Source organism: Paralichthys olivaceus, chromosome 1 (genome assembly GCF_024713975.1).
Source record: "Paralichthys olivaceus isolate ysfri-2021 chromosome 1, ASM2471397v2, whole genome shotgun sequence".
Lineage (NCBI taxonomy): Eukaryota > Metazoa > Chordata > Actinopteri > Pleuronectiformes > Paralichthyidae > Paralichthys > Paralichthys olivaceus.
In genome coordinates, this window is record NC_091093.1 from 16628730 (window position 1) to 16650680 (window position 21951).

Genomic DNA, 21951 nt, shown 5'->3' on the forward strand with positions numbered 1-21951 from the left:
TATTATTATTATTATTGTTGTTGCCATTGGAATTGTATAATATGCTTTAGTGCCCACTCTCCCCCGCTAACAGCAGGTGCTTTACTGGTGAGTCACTGAGGACGAAGAGTCTAAATCATCCCTGTTAACTCTGATGCAGGGGTGAGGATGAGTGTTCATCACTGTTTCATGAGAGGAAGTTTGTTTTTGAATGACTTATGTTATTATTGTCATTATTCAAGTGCGGCAGAGTGTTAAGGTGACAGACCATTTAAATGAGTGGATCAGTCTGAGTGTGCAGGTTCGACATGGAGCACTCTGTTCAAACACAGCGACATGTTTTTTTATGGACCCAGTGTGTGAACATGAATCATGATCTGCACACTGTGGGATGATTCACCATCTACAGATGACTGCTGTGTAACCCAATGCACTCATTATCTGCCCTGTGGGCTGAATGTATTTTGCACTGTGGACTCAGTCCCTGGTGAGGGTGAGGGTTTGTCTGACCCTGCTGAGCAACAGCAGTGAGCACAGTCTGCTCTTCATGGCTCGGTTAGACACTGCCACACACAAGATGATTTCTCAGGTAAATCCAACTACCACTGTCAGCTCTTTCCTGCCTGAGGGTCTCAGCCTTATCGTTACCATTCGCACAATAGTGGTGTTAGCAGCACACGCTGATGACAGTGGTCCGTACACTTCAGATTCTCACTAAGGCATAGTCAAGCTTCAAACTCATTATTTTCTACCAGTCCAGTTTTATATTTATTGCCTCCACCAAGGAGGTTTTTACGTCTGTCCTTTCTTGTATTGGTTGGTTGTAAACAAGATTAAACAAAACCTACTGGACAGATTACCATGAAACGGTATGAGTCAGGGAAGAACCCATTATATTCTGCTGTGGATCCAGATCAGGATCTGCATCTAGGATTGTATTATTTACTTTAATGTTGGAGGATTCAACATTCTCACAGTTTTTGCAGATAATCTTTGGAGGCCTGATGTCTATGAGTCTGTGTAATTTGGTTCACTTTGATTTGAGGGGACTGTCGGGTCTTGGTGGAGGTATATGTTCTACTGAAGGCTGTCCTAATTAGTGTTATTTTGCTCCGTCCTTGTACAAGGATGCATGTGTGCATATATTCCTGCAGAGGGCACAGCTTCTCTGTAGATGCTGTCCATCACTGGCAGTGAACCATAATGATTTCAAGTTGTTGCGCAGTTTTATGTTCAAGTTGTTGCGCAGTTTATTGCACATTCACAATGTATCATCTATGCAACAAACAAGTATTTTGTAATATTGATATGATACTGGTGTTAGTTATTACTGCTTTAAATAAACAGCATCAGAAAATAATCTCAGAGAGATTGTCAAGCTGTCAAACAGTGACAGCAGGCAGAGAATGTGCTTTGAATTTTAGTGGTAAATCTTTTTTTACTGTATTTTGTGATTGCATTTTAACCAAACACAAGGTGGTCAAGGTGCTGTGTAAATGTGTGTGTATCTGTTATTGATCCAGAGAAATTACATTTTCTCCCACCTCTCCGTAAAGAAGATATAAACTGATCTGTTTTTTGTTACCTGTGAAGAGGTGCAGCCCAAACTGAGCAAAATGCATAATAACGTGGTCCCATTTTTCTTAACGTCTCCCTCCCTGATTGGCTGCTGAAGAGTAAACCCAGCTGCATTCCGCAGCAGTTCTCTGCAGCAGCTTTTCCACTGCCAACTGTGTTTTCTCTCTCACCTGGAGTCCCTGCTCACAGCGAGGGCTGACCACTTCCCACACAAAGTTCAGGCTGCCTGCAACCTGTGACACCTCTGAGGACCGATCGCAGGCTGCACATTGGATCAAGACTGGAGGAAACATGCTTGTGTCAGCGGCAGTCGTCATCACCATAGCGTGTTCCTGCTCACTCCATCCTGTGTTCGGACAGGTATGTGAAACACTGTTGTTTGCTAGTGAGCGAATGAATGGATCACAGTTGGATGAGTTGACTCATATGACATCATTACAGTTAAAGATAGTGAAAGCAGTGACACCTGTTCAGCTCTGTTGTATCGATTGAACTTATTCATTGGTTACAGTGTGCGTGTGAGGAGCTGCTGTGCATGGCTTGAAAAGCTAAACTGCTCAAATCTGAATGAGCTCCCTCTCCTCTGAAGTGCAGCTCAGACAGAGAATGTCCTTGCTTGGCCCTAACATTAAGTCACCCTCACTTTGCATTCAAACTTCAGGAGGGCGACCCTGGAGGCTCCACTTTATGAACAGCTCAGTATGTCTGTGCTGTAGTTCACTGCAAATCTGCTGAGAATTTCCAGAAAGCTGCTGCACTGACTGTGTTTTGACCTCTGCGTTCATGGCTGTGTGTGTTGTGCATGTGTGTGCATCAGGAATGGCTAAATTACATGTCCATAAGAATATCAATACAATTGAAGTAAATGGTGACCGATTCTTCAAACAGAAAAATACAACAGAAAAAAACCTAAAATTCCTCCATACTGCTCCTGTTCATCCGAGTGTCCGTAAGCCCCGACATTCAACTTCGACTCAAAGTGGCGTCATTGACACCAAATTTTTAGTCTTAATATCTCTCTGATATCCTTCTCTGGAGCTGCGTTTACTTGTTTTTACGTGTGAAGAATTCAATTGCATTGGATTTGGCTGCAACGCTGTTTACCCTTTAAGTTCCAAAAGTGTTTCGTGGACTCAAACACTTCACCCACCCCTCCATCGACATAGTGGTGTGTAGTTTTGGGTGAACTACACCTTTAAATACACAAATCTGGTAAGATTTAATAGAATTGAAGTGGAGTCTTGAGCTCCTGTCCTGCATGCCCCCTACCACTGTGGTAACATCACCCAGTTAATGTGAAGCCATGTGAAATATCACCTAGCACGGACAGAAAGAGGCCTTTGACAACTACACTATAAACACCAGCTGCCCCCTCCTGACTGATTGAAGTCCCTCCAAACCCCAGTTTGGTCCAAATCAGGTGTTTTCAACAAATATTGACTCTTCTTACATAACTCCTGCTGGAAGAAAACACTAATTGGTTGTCTGAAAACATGTATGAGAGGACGGCACAGAATGACGCCATTGAATGAAAGGGAGTAAAGAGCGAGCGGTCATGCACGGGTAGAAAACATGTCCCTGACACTCCCTTCATCCGCTCCTTGCAGCCAATAGAAAGGGAGGTTGTAACGGGAGATGGTGTTTGCGCTGAGGGCGTTTCTACCTGAGGGTTCTGACACCAAAAGCCTAAATTGACCACTTCATAAATATGAAGTTATTACCTTTTATGCAACCTAAGTAACTTTTACTGATATTTCCCCTCTCCTTAAATGACATACCGCACGTTTCATAACTTTTTGTACTGAAGTTTTTAAATGTTCATGCAGGTTCACACCTACGACCACACTGAAAGAACAGTAAACTGATTACTTTCAGTCTGTATGACTTGGTTACAGCATCTAGATTTGAGTGGAAAAACATGCTCTGATAACAGTGCTTTTACTCACTCATGTAACAGCCCAGCCTCTGTGCTGCACAGCTCTCACTTCTTCAATATACCTTCATTTGCTTACATGCAGACGGAGCTAATTCTCTTTTGGTTACAGCTAAGATTACATTTTTTTATGTACTTTTAATCAAGGCATCTTCCGTGATAGAATGAGTGGAAACTTAGTTTTCCAGCTAATGCATCAGTTACGTAACTGGCTTGTGGCCCTCTGGTCTCTTTTTCATGTTGACAATATAAAAGTACATTTTTCTGTGTTCATAAATTCAGCAAATAACAGCAATTCTTTTTCAGAGAACGTGCAAGTTTTCAACCAAAATGAGTCTCCTGCAGTTTTCAATATCCGCATAGTAACAGTATGTATATTTGTAGAACATTGTTTATTGCGACAACAGAATGAAAAAAGTGAGGTTTTGTTTTTTGTCATAAACAAGGGTCCTAAACAGTGCACACGATAAATAAAGTAAAGAAAAAAAAATTCTTAAGTTCATATATCTGGTTTCATGGCAGCACAATATATTTCAACAATAGAGAGGCTACAGTTTCACATTTATAAACCACAGTGGTGGAATAAATAATTTGATGAAATCGGAAAATACTGATATGACTCAACATCTCCAACCTCTGCACCAAAATGTAATGGGTTCTTTTCAGGCCCCATCCTTCCACCAAGTTCAGTAGCTTTTGTGTAATCCGGCTGAAAATAAACAGACATGGGTGAAAACATAACCTTCCTGATGCAGGTGTAATTATGCAGCAGCACTTTTATTTGGAACGTTGTAAAAAAGAAATAAAATTCTTCATGAAATATCCTCATTGGCAGTGAATTTGAAACAGGCTTTGAACAAGTTGTTGTGAATAATTCAACACTAAAGTCTCCCTCTCTGTTTGGTTTCAGGACTGCCCCAGCAGACAGGAAATACAGGGCTCTCTGAAGCAGGTCCAGAAGCTTCTCTCAGCACACGAAGCCTCGTACCTGCAGAGTCTTCGCAACCTGAAGAAGAAAATAAACTTACTGCAGAGCAGTGCAGGGAGGCAGACGACGAAAGCCATCAACAGTGAGCAAAACATCCTGAGACGGACTTTTTCAAATGTTAAAATAATATATCCAGTTTTTTTCTTTTATTATTAAAAATCCTCCTGCTTCTCCAACAGGCACCTGCACAAAACTGGACGCACCCATCAATGGAAGAAAACTTGGAAAGTCTCACAGCGTGAGCCATGAGGTTCACTTCCTGTGTGACCCTGGTTATGAGCTGGTGGGCTCTGAGAGCAGGGTTTGTCAGGAGAGCCTGACCTGGAGCGGTCAACAGTCGACCTGCCGAGGTGAGACACAACTACCCGGCCTCATCATCACTCTCTCGACTGAGTGCCCTTCCCCACCAGTCTCTCCTCCTCTTCTTCACCCTGACCGCCTCTCATCCTGTTATCTAACCATCTGATCACTTTTACAACCCTGTCATCATCCTCTTTGTGAACTCCCCCTCCCCTCCTCTCCCCTCCTCTCATTCCTCTTTTTGTGCATCATGCAGGACTCCACTGTTTTTCTCCATCAAGATATAGTTCATATATGACCCATGATCATATTTCCTCTCTATGCTCTGTCAGGTCCAGAGAGCTTATTGAATGCTCAGACATGTGATATTTTAACCACAGCATCTTGACAGAACTTTGGGAGAACGGCTCAGAAGCTTTTTGATCAAGCAAAGCCTCCCAGCACCTGCTCCACTTTCCCCCTGATTCTCCTTCTAACACATAAATGTGCCATTAGTCATTTTCTGTAATCTTTCAGCATCAGAGATATTTGGTTGCATGTGCCCCTGTATCTCTGGCAGGGTTCAAACATATAGAACCAGAGTTTCTTGTATAACCCTCCTGTTTGTTTCTTTCCCCTCAGACATCAATGAGTGTGCGTCCTCTCCGTGCCTGAATGGCGGGACGTGTGTGGACGAGGTGAACCAGTTCTCTTGTGGCTGTGCCAAAGGCTGGGCCGGAGCCACCTGTCAAAGCCCCTTGCCAACATGTAGGGATTACACACCAAACACGCCTGATGGAGATATAGTTTTACTTTACCATATGTTAACACGTTTAGATATTTTTTACGTTTTATGATATTATAGGAGCCACAAATAGCGAATAAACCTTTAACAGAGCATATGTTTTAGAGTCTAGTTTCGTGTCCAGTCTGCTGAAGGAGATGGCAATGGCCTGTGGTTTGGTTTGCCAATACAAGTCAGTGCTACATACCACAGAGTGAGTCCAAGACAGTGCTGGTTGAGAGACAGCGTTCCTCTCCCTGATGTGGCTTGACTGGGAATCTGTAGAGCCCACATAGTTTAGTTTCTCTCTATTCACTTACTATTTCTATGCAAACATACAATACAACAAATACAATTTATCACATCACTGTGATCATAAACTCACTCACTCAGTCTTATCCCTAAATTAAAGTTGAGGTTAAAGATATTCTTATATTGTCTGATAAGAATATATTGTCTGGAAGTTAGATTTGACATAAAACATTAAGGATTATTAATTTTTTTATAAAGAACTAGAATGGCACAAAAGTCCCCTTATGAAACCACATTTAAATTCACTAGATCCTGTTTTTTCTTTGGATCTGCACCAAATTGCACGCTCTCATAAATATCAGTCCCTTAAACATGTCTATTTATTCATCAAGATGGTCCCCCTGACCTAAATCTGCACCAATATTTAATGGTGTGTTCCCTGATGAATACAGCATCCTTTAACAAAGTTTCATGGTAATCCATCCAATAGTTTTTATGTTCATTTTTCTCCGTGCCCACACACTGCCCATTAATAACAGAATGATAATGAGCCCCAGGTAAAATCCTGAGTTATTGCACTGTGAGAAATCTTCTTACCTCTCTTCTCTCCTGTCTTCCTCATTCAGTCTTTGTTACCATGACAAACACATCTTCTGCCACGTCTGCAGCCACCGGTGGAGCTGCGGCTGCTGCGGCCACGCTGCCAGCTGCCACCACCGGGCCCTTTGTCCGTCCATCACGTTGTTCTATAGTGCAGGGGACCACCCACTGTACCTGTGAGGCAGGATACACCATCTCTGGCAGGGACAGCAACATCTGCACTGGTATGACTTATACCTTACGACTTACATACACATTCATTAGTTTTTATATAGGATGCTAACCGTGTGTGTGTGTTTTACTTTAGATATAGATGAATGTGAGCTGTTCCATAATGGCCAGGCGGGGAAACTGTGTTTACATGCTTGCGTTAACACCCCTGGAGGCTACCGCTGCACCTGTCCTGTTGGATATAATGTGACCCGTGATGGACGCAGCTGCAGAGGTGCACTCACATATTTCTTTTTCTGTTTTGTTATGCAATCACTTATAATTTTTCTTATTCCCAACAAAGCAGTGTGACTGATTTCCCAGCTAACACTATTGATGTTTTCTGCCAGACATTGATGAGTGTGCCACCAGACAAAACAACTGCACAAAGGACCAGATGTGCATTAATACATATGGTGGTTTCCAGTGTGTCCTTGTGGATTGCCCCAAAATTCCTAATGCAACATATGTCAAGACGTCGTCTATGTGAGTATTGTCTTCTGCATTTTTTGCTTCTAATTCATCATAGAAAAGAGAGATTTTCTGTATGTGATGCACAGTAACAGGCAGATGTTTATTTTGCAGTACAACTTTAATTCCATTCTTCATTCTTCTCATGTCATCTATCTCACTTTTCACTTCTTCTTTCCAGGCGTTGTGAACGTAACCCCTGTCCTTTGGACAACAAGGCCTGTTCTCAGACCCCAAATTCCTTCTCCTACCATTACATGGCTGTCGCGTCCAACCTGTCAGCTCCTCGCGTCATGTTCAGGGTCTCAGCATTGCGTCCGATGGGTGACACGCTTCGCTTCTCCCTGCTGGGGGGGAGGTTAGCTCGGCGCCACTTCACAGTCCAGCGTTCAGACCGTCTGACAGGTCAGCTGATGCTGGTGAGCCCCATACAGGGGCCTGCCACTCTGGAAGCAGAGGTGGAGATGAGTGAACTAGAGAGACGTGTGCAGCTGGGGAAGTACATCACCAAAATCACCATGTTTGTTTCCCAATATGAGTTCTAGAAAGAGAAAGTGAGAACACTCTTAGAGCACAAAAGACAAACTAGAGTCTGGTTTGGATTTATCTAAGGAGGGAATTTGGTCATTGATGTGTGATGATATGGTGACCATCTTTAAAATCCCCTGTACAGTTGGTGAAGGAGCTGCCACAGCCAGGTAGTAAAAACATGAAGTGGTGGCAGAACAAGGTGTGTTGCACCGCTGCGTGTGATAAATGTTTGAGTGTTTCTTTTTCAGAGGCGCTGCTCTGCAGCTACAGACAGGAATGCAAATGACTGATGAGTGACTTCAGTATAAGAACATGAGTTTTGTTTGGAATAACTAAAACAAATTTAATAAACAAAGACAGAAATGAGTGTAGGAGATATAAAGATGAATGATGTAGACAGTAAACAAGCACTAAATTGAAGGACACATATAAACTGAAAGAAAGTGATGTTTTTTAACGACAGTCTGACAATGTTTACATATATGCGATGTATATTGGACACGTAATCATGATATGTGATAACTATGTAATCCTTTCTGTTACCATGTTTTATTCTGGTTATATTGCAGTTCACCAACACAACCATTAAAGCACCATGTAAACCATAAAGAGTTTGGTCTCTTCTACTTCTGCAAATATGTTGTAAAAGCCGTCAGATTAATACAAGTATATATGTATACATATATCTAACACTTATACTAACCCTGAGCTTTTTTTTACACACACATATATGTATATACAGTAATAGTACAGTGTGTGAGCAGTGGTTGTTTGAGAAAAACACAGTTCTTGCAGTACAGAGCAGTGCTGTTCAGCAGACAGGCAGCCAAAAACAAGCTGCTGAAAAGAGCCACTGTGTTCCCACTGTGCCTGAATGAACTTTAACTTTTAAATCTGCAAGTACACATTGAAAAATGCATGAGCATGTCTCGTGTGCACTGCAAGTTGTGTATGTGTGATCATTTTCCTGTCAAAAGGACGGGTGTACTTGGAGAAATTGTGACGTTGTGATAAAATGTGCCGCACCAGCCATTTATCTTCTCCACTGAGTTATGCCACATTTTGAAAATGAGGCCACACAGAAGTGCATCTGTGGACAAAGTGTAGGTTGACTTGAAACAAACAAGGTGTATTCAGTTGCAGAGGAGGCTTCAACCCAGATGACATGACTGAGAGGGCGGGGGGGGGGGCTTTTGCCACAGGATCCTGAAACGAGTCTGTGCGCTGAGTGAAGAAAAAAGATGCATGGTGATAGCGAGGCAGACAGAGAGCGATGGTTGAATAGAGATGGTTGAATAGATGATTCAAGGGAGGCTGGTTGAGGGTGTGGGCTGAATTAAACTGTCTTTTATTACCCCTGCACACAGAATGTTCTGGACTCAGTCTTGTCTTAGTCTCTGTCCCTGATGGGAAATGAAGAGTTCAGTCAGAATCCATCCATGTTCCTCAGGGATCCCACAAGAGGTGGTCATTCAGTATGAAAAGCTCAGCTGGATTTGCCTGTGTGAGAGCACCTGATCTGAAGTCTGATGTTTTGTCTGCTCTGTCTGCCTCACTGTCCTCTTTTTTCCCCCCTTCATCTATGTTATCATATTACATCCACTTTCACATCCCTCTCCTTCAACTCCACAGTCGTGTTTCTTTAGCTCTCAGTGTGGCTGAGTCACACTTTGCAGATAAAACCCCCTGGTAATGAGCGCTGGCAGTGTGTGTGGGACTGAAATCAATATCCTAATCTCAGTCTACTTGTGCTGGGTAGTCATAAGAAACCATCACACTCCCTTTGACTGCAGCTTGGGTTATCAGTGGTACTTGCATTTGAAAGGAAATACCTCGGCCTCATCTGAAGTTTAATAGAACAAAGGAGAGTGGGACTGGTGCTGCTGAGGCTCCACATGGAGCCGACAGGACTCTTCTGTCAGATTGGCTCAGGGCCTTTCAGTATGGTGAGGGTAGAAGGGAGGGAGTGGACATGGTGGAGGCGTCCATATGTGTTGTGTTGAGGGAAGCATAAAAACTAACCTTGACTTAACTTACAGGTTGTATACATGATATTTACCGCCAGCATGAGATGTCAAACTAGAACCAGTATCTGGAACCAAAACCAAACAAGGGTTTCGTCTGCCACACCAATAATCCCTCTCCTTTAGTATTCTCAGGAAGGTGTGGTCGGTACAGTCTATGGATGTTGAAGCCCAAGTGGCCTCTAAACACACAACTAAAGGTGTAGTAGTTAAAAAACTAAAATGACCAACAAAATAGCCAAACAAATAAGAATCCAGCAATAGCAGACTGGTAAGTGGATCATTCAAGTCTCCTCCATTGGTTGGAGCTCCTGTCAGTGTTGTAGCCTCCAGGTGAGACGCTTCAGCTTTCAAATGTGGGTTTTTAAAACTAACGGTACATAAACTGTCCAGAGATTTTCCAGGGTTTGCCTTCCACATATGAAGAACGGGAGATTGTGCAGATCAGATACATTCACAACAAGAGACGGTCCAGACCATTCAGGCGAGGGGTCAGATGGCATCTGAGGTGACCTAAAAATTCAAATTTGTTTACAGCACATCCAAAACTAAACTAGCCCTTATTGTCTTTCCAAGCTGACAACTTTTAACGGGCTTGTTAAAATGATCGTTAACCTAAACCAGCTAACAAAACAAAGAACAGAGAAGGTGGGATGCCATTACTCTACTGCTGTTCGCTGCTATATTAATATCATAAATCTCATATAAATTACCTTTAAGTAAGATTAAAGTCAAAGCGGCTGAATATGTGGTTTCGTTGCCTCTGCTGTTTGTTCAATCTCTGTCATTTGCTTTTAAATTGCAGTCATTTTATTGCTGTGCCAGAGTGTAGTCGCTGCAAACCTGCAAATGTTTCATGGACTGTAGAGAGATGTGTTGCTGTGCATTATCAAACTATGATGTTACACTGCCCCCTGTTGATCATTTAGGAGACATGCTTCATACACAATGTCGGCTAACCCTGAAGCCATAACCTGTGATTTTACAGCTGCTGCAATACTTTCAAACAGACCGGTTTCATCACTGTGGAAATGTAGATGAGACTGGTGACAAGGGTCAAAGACTCATCATGAAATGACAAAGCATGTCTATCAACAATAGATTCCTACAGTCACATAGTCAGTAAAACCTCCCCTGAATTTGTTTAATTGAATTCTTTTCTTTATACTATTAGAAGTAGCTAACTCAGAGCATGCTTCTATCAGAATGCCTTTTGTGTATGTTTATTTTATTTCTGCCCTTTTATTGATTTGTTGTCTTGCTTATAGTGAAGCACTTTTTTAACAACTTCTTAACCAATGCTATATAAGCAAAGTTTACTGTTATCACTATTATAATAATAATGATAATAAACTTTTTTTGTATAGCTCGCTTCATACAAGAAATCCAGCTCGAAGTGCTTTGCATACAATCTAGATAAAAATAATGTTTAACATGTTTATATATTGCTATTATCATATTTTTGAGTCTCATTATGAATTTTAGCCAGGTATAGACAGTACAGTCTAATTTTACAAAGAAACATCTATCAAATTATTTTTAATGAAATAAATATCAGTAAAATAGCATAAAAACAAAACTATTTAAAGTAATAGTAAATTAATGAATAAAATATCAAAATATGATAAATAATAATATGTGAATAACTTTAATCCAGGGTCACAGGTAATAAGTCTAAATTTAAAGAAATGTGTGTTCACTTTTTTCATTTCTGGTCAATGTCTCTGTGCAGATTAAATTCATCCTAAAATGTATTTGTATTGTTGGTTTATAGGTAAGTAACAGCAGGACCAATAAATGCAGAACATGAGGTGTTTTTCGATCAGAATTCAACCATTCAATGTTGCACAGAAGTGTTCAGATACTGTGATTCTCTGAGGAGCGATGTTTAAAAACCTCCTCATCCACGATGCTACTCAGAGACCAAGCCCCAAACACAGCCCAAACTTTCGGACTCCTCCCTCCAGCTTCCCCCCTCAAGCTCCAGTCTCCTGAAGCCCCTCCAGCGTTCTGCTGGATCCATGGAGCTGCTGCTGCCTCGTACACAGTAAGATGTTTCCAACACGAACACCCGCTCTCCCGGTCAGTGGATCCAGATTGTCGGTGGCTCCTCCAGGGGACGGGGTCCAGCCTCATCCTCATGTTGTGGTTTGTTGTTCGGACTGCTGCCTGGCTAAGTGCTAACGTTAGCTTAGCCGAAGTGATCTGGGGAGACGTGCAGCCCGACGAGCAAGTGTGTGAACATGGGAAACTTCTCGCAGTAGAAGCTTTAGAAAAGTCGACACTTGTGTGTTTCTTTCTCTCATTGGTGAGTTTTTCCTCGGGTAAGAATCGGTTTGTGACGCGTCCATCTTTTTGTGGTTACTTTGGCACACAGTGGTGACGGTGGCTAGCTAACGTTACCCTGCTAACATGCTCTAAATAAGTTTACAGCAGCACGAACACATCGGTGTGTGGAGACAAAGTTAACCCACAGAACAGGAAGGTTCACCGCGTTGATCAATGTGCTGTCGCGGTCCTGATCATAGTCACAGTCGCAGTTTGTGTTATTTGTTTACAATGAGGACGAGTCCCGACTTTTAACCATAGTTATAAACTATAACGTAACTTTGTGAAGAGATCCCACTGACGGTATTTGATTCATTGTTGTAAAAGTCGTAGGGCCACATGTGCTGAAGTTATAGATAGTGAAGCAGGAGATCATCCAGGAGGTGAGAACTATCTTTACCGAGCATGGATCAGAGGTTGTTCTCTGCTGCTGTTAGAGGAGGAGCAGAGGTTCACCCAAAACATCCTGATGAGACCTCAATAAGGTTTGTGCCTCTTTGTGCCTGAGCATCGGAACACCTTGGTATTAATCGAGCAGTATCACTTTAACACTATTATAACACAAAAATAGTAGTGACTGGGTGTAACTATGACTCTATGAGCACACACTTGAGTATCCACAGCACCATAGACTGTATATAAGCTCAGCACCCTAAAGCCCAATTCATGCTCCTGCGTTGAAGCTGCCTACGCGTAGACGTGTACCCTACACTGTACCCTGACGTGCTCCTCCCCAAAAATTGAACTGCATCAAGGCAATGAAGACCACAAGAGCTGTGATTGATCTGCTTGATAGCATTGCATATCCAGTGGACGGTATTTTGGAAATCTCCTGTCTCGCCTCACTCGGTTTAATGGCCGCACAGACAATCTCCTCCGATCTTTCTTTTCTTCGTTGCAGAAAATCTATGGTGCATAGGTGGTGCTAGTCCTCAGAATACAACTCAGTGAATACACAAGATGCATCACCCACATCCAGGCCATGACAGAATTTAGTCCTTGAGAGTCAGAGAGCACATCAGCAACATACCACCTACCAATGTGCAATGTCACTTTTTCTGTCTTGATATTGACATTTTTAACTCCTCGTTAAATGTTTTTTATCTCCTGTAGTGGTCCAAAGATGAAAAATACATAGAAGAAAACAGAAGAGCTCCAACAGTGCAGCAGAGATGTCTCCTAAAGTGCCTGGTGGCCAAGGCAGAGGGGACTATTCTGCAGTGCAAGTAGCTGTTCGAGTGCGCCCCCTGCTGCCTAAAGAACTTCTACACTGCCATGAGAGCTGTATCACTGTGGACACTGAACTTTGTCGGGTCACCCTGGGCCATGACAGACACTTCCTTAGTGACTTCCTGTTTGAAGAATCCTGCTGTCAGGAGGAGGTTTATTCTGTGTCTGTCCAGCCACTCATCGATGCCTTCTTCCAAGGGTTCAATGCTACAGTGTTTGCCTATGGACAGACAGGCTCAGGCAAGACTTACACCATCGGAGAAGCTAATATTTGTAAGTTATTGAGCTCTTTTTTATCTTCTTACATTGTCTACTTCAAAGTATTTGGTTCCAATAGTGTTTTTCATTGTCGGTGTAAATGTGGGCTGACATTTTTTCTTTTCCTTCCTATTCAATGGTATTTTGCAAAGAGCACATCAATGTGACTTGTCCAAACCAGTTGCATGTAATTATGTATATTTTAATTGTGTTGTAGGTTCCTTTAGAGATGAGGTGCAGGGTATCATTCCAAGGGCTGTTGCAGATGTCTTCAAGCTGTTAGATGAAAATGACCTCACAGACTTCTCTGTCCGAGTCTCTTACCTGGAGGTCTACAAAGAGGAGTTTAAGGACTTACTGGAGGTAGAGACGGCCAGCAAGGACATCCACATCCGAGAGGATAAAGGCAACATTGGTATGGAATTCAAATTTTTTTCATTGTGCTGTTACATGTGTTATTTGTAGGAACATTTCTGTGGTTGTGAGAATTGTAAATGGTTGGTGTCTGCATTTATTTACATTTTATATTTCTGTGTGCTTTTATAGTTTTGTGTGGCGTAAAAGAATGTGAAGTGGAGGGCCTTGATGAGGTTTTGAGTTTACTAGAGTCAGGAAACACTGCCCGGCACACTGGCGCAACCCAGATGAATCCAAACTCCAGCCGGTCGCACACTATTTTTACAGTGTACATGGAGCAACGTCGGGGGATTACACGCCTTTATGGTACCACTGCAACTTCTGGACCACAAATGTTGTCTTCCAAATTCCACTTTGTTGACCTGGCAGGGTCAGAGCGCATTTTAAGGACAGGGAACACTGGAGAGAGACTGAAGGAGAGCATCCAGATTAACAGTGGACTGCTGGCCCTGGGAAATGTTATTGGGGCGCTGGGGGACCCCAAGAGGAAAGGCTCTCACATACCATACAGAGATTCTAAAATCACAAGGTACATGTTTATTAAGTTGATCAGACACACGAGATACCATAGCATAATAAAGAATCTGGTGTAAAATGTTAGTTTGGTTCAATTTATGAAATCATTGTTTCTTCTAGGATCCTAAAAGATTCTTTAGGAGGAAATTCAAAAACACTGATGATTGCCTGCATCAGCCCATCCTCCTCAGACTTTGATGAGAGTCTGAATACACTAAACTATGCCACGAGGGCAAGAAACATTCAGAACAAGGCCACTGTCAACTGCAAACGTGAGCCAGATCGTGTAGAAGGGCTGGAGCAACAAATCAAGGCCCTGCGCAGAGCCCTCGAAAACCGCCACCGCTCAGAGACCCGCATCATCGCTCACGCTGATCCAAACAGGAGGCCTCGACTCGGAGAGGGAGAGATCAGCAGAATGCAGGCCCAAAGTGCTCACTATAGGACCTGCACGGACACTGCTTACAGGTTAAAGTTCATTCATCAATCAAAATACATTTAGTTTGTTTTCATGTTGTTTAACTACTCTTGAAACATCTTCACAGAATATAATCATAGAATGTTAGTTTATATATATGCTGCATTTCTTCTCTTAACGTTCACTGGTAAAATACTGGACAAACTTAATAGTTTTTGGACAACAATGGATAATTGCAGCCCTCAGGAGAGTGTGGACATCGCTCTACAATCTTCTGACGTGAGATGTATTTTTGCCTTTTCACAGCATTAAGAAGCGTTTAGTTCAAGTGCCTCTTACGTCCATTTTAATGTTGCTGATATATCACAGGTTACTGCGGGAGCTGCAGAGCGAAGGGGCTCTGACTGCAGAACAGAGTTTGAAGGTGAAGGAGTGGCTGTGCTCAGTGGAGGAGGAACAGAGCCGACTGACCACTGCTTCAGGACCAGACAGTGGTATCGAGAACAGCTCCACCGAGGAAAGTGTTGCACTGAGGAGGGGAAGGCCCACTGTCAGGAACCAGGTTAGTCTCCTAAACCCTCTCAAATATATAGATATTAGTTAGGATATTTTTTAGGAATTCATGGGTTCCTTACTGATGTCTTTTATAAATGTATTTGTTTATTAGCAGGATCCAGAGGCTCAAGAGGAGAGGTGGATCCATGAGCATGAGAAAGGTGGAGAGAATGAGGACAGTGTTCAGCTTCAGGCCCAGATTCAGCGGTTGGAGACAGAGAACACAGACTTTTTAGCTGCTCTGGAGGATGCTATGGAACAATACAAGCAGCAGGTCAAACACACTTTAATTCAAATGTATTTATCTCGTGCATCATTCATAGGAACCGTGGCTTAGTAACTGAACTGGACTAACATAACTCAATTTTCTTGTGAGCAAATACCAAGTTAAATTAATAAAGTTAATGGCTTCTTTAAAGATTTGGTGGAGGACTACAGATACGCAAATTACCTCACTCATGCTGTTCCTGTCCTAACATGGTATTATACAGATATTCTCCCTGATGGAAAACTGCCATAACCCTCTTTTCTTTTTTTAGCTTTTGATTATCTGTTAACTTGTGATTGTTTGCCTTTTGTCTCAGAGTGATAAACTGCAGGAGCAGCAGGACTTGATCGCAGAGCTGCAGTGTCAGCTGTCCACTCCAGGGCTGGTGGGCCTAGGCCTTAACTTGAGAACCCGGCCACACACTGCCCCCATGGCCTCCATGCATCAAAGTCAGAATGGAGTCACATTCAGACAGGTAACCAACCAGTAGAGCTAGATTTTCAGCTTTTTTGAAGTGTGTCAATCCAAGAAAAAAAACGTTTTCTTGTTGTAAGAAATGTATGTGCATGTTTAGATTGGGAGATACATTTATACTGAAGTTGCTACTACACCTTCATCAAAAAAGACCCACACACTGACAAGCTATGACTGGAAAATTGTCTTTTATCATTTTGTACAGATCCAAACTATTTTTACACAGTTTACAGAGTATATCATAGCTAACACTGCTTCTTTGTCAATCTGTGGGTGTATGTGTGTGGTGGCAGATGAGTCCAGTGGGCTATGTTGGTAATGGGCCTGGTGGTGATCAGGATGGTAACCTCTTTGAGGAGCTGGGGATCCAAGGAGGAGCAGAAATGTCAGACACAGAAGAAGAGAGCAATGTTCTCAACCTCAGCCAGGAGAGACGCAAGTATGTTTCATTTATAGAAATCACAACTTACAGATGATTCAGGGGCAGTGTGCCATGTTTAAAATGCCTATGATGTAATGCTAGTGATTTTCTCAGGCATGTGAATCCAACCTGGACCAAAAGGGACGTGTTGTTTGGAGGACTAACAGCTGGTGGTAAAGGTCCATCCTCTCAGCTGCCTCAGCTCTACCAGCACATGTATTTAACCAGAAAAGCATGTAAGTGTAGAACTGTCTGTTGTGCCTGTCTTTCAATTACTGCCACGAAGCCTCGTCAGCTTCCTCGTTACACCTCCCGAATGAACTATTGTGTACTCTTTCACTGTGTAGCCAACTCCAGTTCTGGGGACACATCGGCCCGTGAGAGTTTGAAAAGTTTTGAAGGCGTTTCAGAGTGGGGGCTCCTTCAGGCACAGCAGAAGATCCGCGAGCTGTCTGTCACCATCCGCATGAAGGAAGAACTCATCAAGGAGCTGGTCAAAACAGGTATCCCTTTGCATTATCCTTTATTAACTGAACCTTTTCCAAATAAAGCTCCCTGTCTCTGTTTCTTTGAATCATTTCTTTATATTTGTGGTTTTTAGGTAAGGATGCTCAGGCCCTGAACAGGCAGTACAGCCATAAGATCACAGCTCTGGAGAGTGAAGCTGTGCAGGCTCGACAGGAGATGCAGGAGGCGCAGCGGCAGCTGCAGGATCTAGAGAGACAAGAGCGAGAGATCAGCGTGACGGACAACACAAGAGCACAGGAATGTCGCAGGAAGATAGCTGCCGCTCAGAGCAAAGTTCAGGTTTGACTGTCAAACCTATTAATGCTTAATAACACACCAGCAACATGTTGAATTGATTCAAATAATTATGTGCTGCAAAGATACTATTTCAAACCCAGGTTATTGCTTGATGACTAATCACTTGATATATGATTAACCCTAATGCACTTGAACATTTTTATGGTGGTGCTGTAGGTTCTAAGTCAACGTCAACGGGATACTGCTCGTCTAGCTAACCTGCCTGCACAGAACGAACGTCGCGTGTTGGAGCTGGAGCGCAGTGTCCAGTCTATGAGGCAGCAGCAGGAGCAGCTACAGAAGCGGCTGCGTCAGGAAAGTCAGCAGAAACGACGTCTAGAGACCGAGATGCAACGAAGAACTCACAGAGTCAAGGTAGCACTTAGGAGAGCACACTGACAGAGCACCATCAGTACATGTTATTAATGATCAGACAAACGCTGTTAGTGTAAAGTCTCATTTAAGAAATGTATATCATCACCCAATGCTTCAGTTTGAGCAGAGAATCAATCCTTGTTATACTAATGTAGCTGTTAATTTGATGGGAAATGTATTAGAGGAGAGGGGACAGATGTAATCCCATGTGGCTTCAACATAAATTCATAGCTGAATTTACAGAGAGTTTTCTTAGGAGCATTGATTACTAAGCTGCTCTCAGTTTATAAGAAATAACTTCCTGTCAGAGTTTAACATAAATATCTCGGTACATTAGTGCCAAAAGCGTTTATTTACTTTCTGTAGAAGTAGTTTTTCTTTCATCTTCATAGTACTGTAATTCATTTTATCTTCTCCCCTGCCTTCACTGCAGGAACTCGAGATAAAGAACGAGCAGCAACAGAAGATCCTGAGGATAAAAACAGAGGAGATTGCCGCCTTTCAGAGGCAGAGACGCAGTGGCAGCAACGGCTCAGTCATCTCATTGGAAGAACAACAGGTGCAACACATTTTTTTATTTAAAATACTGCAGCGTTTCCCGTTCATCAAAAATGAGCCCCCCTTTTAAGGTTTGGTGTGACACCATTTGCGAGTTTAATCTATAACCCACATGATGCACTAAAGAGAAGTCATTTCATTTTATTTTATTGCAGTGTTTTGTGAAATTGACAAACAGGTATTTAAGCTTAGTAATAATAGGATACTGTTATTACATGTACAAGGTGATAAATGAATGTGACTTTAAATTACACATGATAACCTAGTATTTTTTATTAGAGCTGAAAATTCAGCAGCATTGTTACATTTAATCTGAGTATTGTAACCATTTGTTAGCCTGTGCAGTGGGTCCAGTATAATTCCTGGGCCAAAGTTCACATCTAAACTTCTCCTCTACTGCCCCCGTCTAAGTGTCTAACAATATTACATTACAAAAAGCATCATGATCAATCTTATGTGTTGTTGATATTACACTGCAAATACAGTCTATGGTCAGTAGAAGTATTCTAGAAGCTAAATGTATTTTCACTTCCTGACTTTTTCCTGTGTGCTTTACTACCAATGAGCAGAAGATTGAAGAACAAAAACGCTGGCTTGATGAGGAAATGGAGCGGGTTCTGGAACAGAGAAGAGGACTAGAAGATTTGGAAGGAGAGCTGACGAAACGAGAGACGATCCTGGCGAAGAAGGAAGCCCTGCTGCAGGAGCGCAGCGGACTGGAGACCAAGCGGCTCCGCTCCAGTCAGGTATCAATCAACCCAAACCACACGAGCAATCATAGGAAGATGGCAAAATGGTGAATGTTTGTTTTCATCCTCTCACCAGGCCCTGAGTAAGGACCTGGTGACGCTTACAGGGCGAATTGAGTCCCTTGAGAGAGAGTTGAGTGAGAGGAACGGCCTCCTTCGCAGCAGCAGCGCTCAAGACTCCGAACAGATCCGCCAAGAGATCTCCAACCTCCGTCAAGAGAAAGATTCGCTGCTTAAACAGCGAGTTGAGCTGGATGATAAGCTGCGGCAGGGGAACCTGCTCTCCCCTGAGGTCAGATATTACTGGAGATCAAGCATTTTAGTGTGTTAATGCTGAGATAAAGATAAAATACTTAATAAAAAGATAATGCTGATGTATTGAGTACTCACATAGCAATTATGGTTATTCTGACTGGCAAGACTGTGGCACTGATTAGTCCTTACTGCAAACTCTAATATTACCTGTCTGTTCACGTTATCATGAAGATTGTGTCTAATCTTTCAGGAGGAGCGAACGCTTTTCCAGTTGGACGAGGCAATAGAGGCTCTGGACGCAGCCATCGAGTACAAGAATGAGGCCATCACTCAAAGACAGAGGCAGCTGAGGGCTTCTGCCAGTATGCTCTCCCAGTGGGAGATGAACCTCATGGCCAAACTCAGCTATCTGTCTGGCTCTGAGACCAGAGCCCTGCTGTGCAAGTACTTTGACAAGGTCTGAACTTCTTTGTTACATTCAACTTTTCTTTTACTGTCTTCAATCATCTCAGTCATCCAAAATGCAGCCTTCTACTTTGCTAGACACGTTTTTTGCTGGTTACATTAAATTAATGTCATTTAGATTTGAATAGTAATAAAGAGTTTGCCTTTTATATACGCAGAACGCAGGATTGTCAGATGTGTTCACAATAACAGGGAAATGTCCAGAACATTCAGGGAACAGGCTTGTGTCTGCATAGAGCACACAGGAGTCAGGACTTGATGTATAAATAATGGGGCAGAAAGCAGTTGCTGCACATCAACACCATTTCCACATGGCCCACTCATTGATGTTCTGGATATTTCACTAGGGGGCTGCCAGGAAAAGTTGTGGAAAATGTCTGGAGCAATTGACTCGGACATTTGCATTCTCATGTTGATGTGGATGTTTAATGCAGGTGGTGTCTCTGCGTGAGGAAGAGCGAAAGCTGCAGCTAGCACTGGCTGAGCTGGAAATGCAACTGGACGAGCAGCAGAGACTGGTGCAGTGGCTGGAGAACGCCCTCGATCGCACACAACTCGACACCGATCGCCGACTCACACAACAGCAGAAGGAACACGAGAGGAGTGTGCAGCTCTTACTGCAGCAGTGTCGAGGTGCATGGATATTTACAAATATTTGAGAACAGATTCAAATTCTTTCCATACTCAGCTGTTGCTGAACTGATTATTAGTAGTACTAGTGTGACTTAATGTTCGTATTGTCTGACCCTGACAGAGCAAATGGACGAGGGTTTGGCAGGAAGGCAGCGACAGTACGAGGGATGGATCCATAACCTCAGCAAGGAGCTTAACCACTTCAAGGCAGCTAATGTGGAACTAAGCAACAAGCTGAGGGAGCTCTGTGGTTCAGCCAGCCAGCCTAAGGAGCATGCTAAAGGTAAATATATGTAAATGTTGAATCAAAGTGTTTGCTTGTACACGTTCAGCTGTGGCTCAGGAGGTAGAATGGGTTATCCACTTAACAGAAAGTCGGTGGTTTGACCCCAAGCTCCTCCAGTCCACATGCCAAAGTGTCTTTATGTCCCAGATTCTGATTAGGTCAGGAAATCAAATAAGTGACACACAAGTATAGATATTCTGACATCCTCTTTACTGTTTTGCCGTTAGATCTCTGTCATCACATCTGTTTTGCTGAGTAAGCTGCTGACTTGCCTTGTCTCTCATCAGATGGTAAAGCAGCAAGTGTCTGCAGCATGGAGAAGCTGACTCACTGCCCTGAGGACAGCCCAGGAGTCAGAAACGTGGGGCAGCCTGACAAAACTCCCAGGTCTAGGGAAGAAATGCGTGAGCTGGTAAACACCCCGCTCCCATCCACATGGAGGCGCTCTTCCCTCCCTATAGAGGAACCTGCTGTCATGGAGGAACTGTGGATTCAAGCGGCTGGGGACGTCCCTGTTAACCGTGTAGTTCAAACTGGCATGGGGCCCTGGGTCGGGCAGACATCCCTGCCTGTGGTTAAATCTCGCCGAGAGTCACGTCGCTCCAGTCTCAACATCGGACCACTGAACACAAACAATTCATTAATCGACGTACGGAAGAACCCTGTCTGAATTTTAGTGAAATGTTACTTTTACGACCAATCACCTAGATTTTGTTATGTGGTTTCAGAAATATTGTTTTATCCACTTTTAGTCTTTGTATTACAATTTTTGTTCTTGTATATAAAGTTTTATATTAAAACAGAAATCCACTGATTTTTACATGAAGCACTTTCACTAAGGTCAAGTTTAAGTTTCCGTTTCATACCGTCATTTGTATGTTTAAGGTCTTAGCAACCATGAAAGTCATTAAGACGTGAATTGATTACATTATTACGATTTGAGGTTTTCTTTTTTTTCTAATAAGTAAGCGTCTTTTGACTTTTAAAATATTTTATATTAAACTGTTTTTGCCTTCCACCCTCATCTGGCTTGTGTTTTCAGTGGCAGACTAAAAAACTCCAGGTAAAGTAATGCACAACATTTTATCTCACACCACTAGAAATTAAAGCACAGAGAAAATAAAGGAATTAATCATTTAAATCTATTTCAGTAATACACTGTAACAAAGAAGGGTAAACATTGGAATCCTTTGAATCGGGTGATTTACATGAGAGACATGAGGCAAAGATGCTGTCAAATATTGCAATTTACATCATAAATGTTGTAACCAACACACAGATATGATACACATGAGAATATTATTCACCAGGA

The 21951-nt window shown here is 42.6% G+C and overlaps 2 protein-coding genes across 6 annotated transcripts; both read left to right on the forward strand.

Annotated features, from left to right (window-relative positions):
• The first annotated feature begins 1670 nt into the window (after positions 1-1670).
• Positions 1671-8214, forward strand: LOC109636796 (fibulin-7). 2 transcript variants are annotated; one of them, XM_020098726.2, is made up of 8 exons: positions 1671-1917; positions 4401-4560; positions 4658-4828; positions 5400-5525; positions 6462-6617; positions 6701-6838; positions 6954-7089; positions 7256-8214. In XM_020098726.2, the coding sequence occupies exons 1-8, from the start codon at positions 1849-1851 to the stop codon at positions 7617-7619; spliced, it is 1320 nt and encodes a 439-aa protein (XP_019954285.1). In that variant the 5' UTR covers positions 1671-1848; the 3' UTR covers positions 7620-8214. The 2 variants fall into 2 exon arrangements, with proteins under 2 accessions (XP_019954285.1, XP_019954284.1); XM_020098725.2 differs by having other exon boundaries at positions 1674-1917; positions 6420-6617.
• Positions 8215-11550: 3336 nt separating this feature from the next.
• kif7 (kinesin family member 7) lies at positions 11551-21657 on the forward strand. 4 transcript variants are annotated; one of them, XM_020098882.2, is made up of 20 exons: positions 11551-11676; positions 13071-13460; positions 13663-13860; positions 13992-14391; positions 14499-14846; positions 15166-15358; positions 15464-15625; positions 15936-16094; positions 16387-16532; positions 16629-16750; positions 16862-17017; positions 17116-17321; positions 17496-17693; positions 18127-18252; positions 18821-18997; positions 19077-19292; positions 19506-19712; positions 20155-20353; positions 20475-20636; positions 20927-21657. In XM_020098882.2, the coding sequence occupies exons 2-20, from the start codon at positions 13130-13132 to the stop codon at positions 21307-21309; spliced, it is 4089 nt and encodes a 1362-aa protein (XP_019954441.2). In that variant the 5' UTR covers positions 11551-11676; positions 13071-13129; the 3' UTR covers positions 21310-21657. The 4 variants fall into 4 exon arrangements, with proteins under 4 accessions (XP_019954441.2, XP_019954443.2, XP_019954442.2 ...); XM_020098884.2 differs by having other exon boundaries at positions 15467-15625; XM_020098883.2 differs by having other exon boundaries at positions 11573-11937.
• The last annotated feature ends 294 nt before the right edge of the window (positions 21658-21951 follow it).

Coding starts and splice junctions, on each gene's coding strand:
- LOC109636796 (XM_020098725.2), top strand. CDS start 1,849: ATGCTTGTGTCAGCGGCAGTCGTCATCACCATAGCGTGTTCCTGCTCA. Junction 6,839..6,953: donor TGATGGACGCAGCTGCAGAG/GTGCACTCACAT, acceptor GTTTTCTGCCAG/ACATTGATGAGTGTGCCACC. Junction 7,090..7,255: donor TATGTCAAGACGTCGTCTAT/GTGAGTATTGTC, acceptor TCTTCTTTCCAG/GCGTTGTGAACGTAACCCCT.
- kif7 (XM_020098882.2), top strand. CDS start 13,130: ATGTCTCCTAAAGTGCCTGGTGGCCAAGGCAGAGGGGACTATTCTGCA. Junction 17,322..17,495: donor CCGCTCAGAGCAAAGTTCAG/GTTTGACTGTCA, acceptor GTGGTGCTGTAG/GTTCTAAGTCAACGTCAACG. Junction 17,694..18,126: donor GAAGAACTCACAGAGTCAAG/GTAGCACTTAGG, acceptor CCTTCACTGCAG/GAACTCGAGATAAAGAACGA.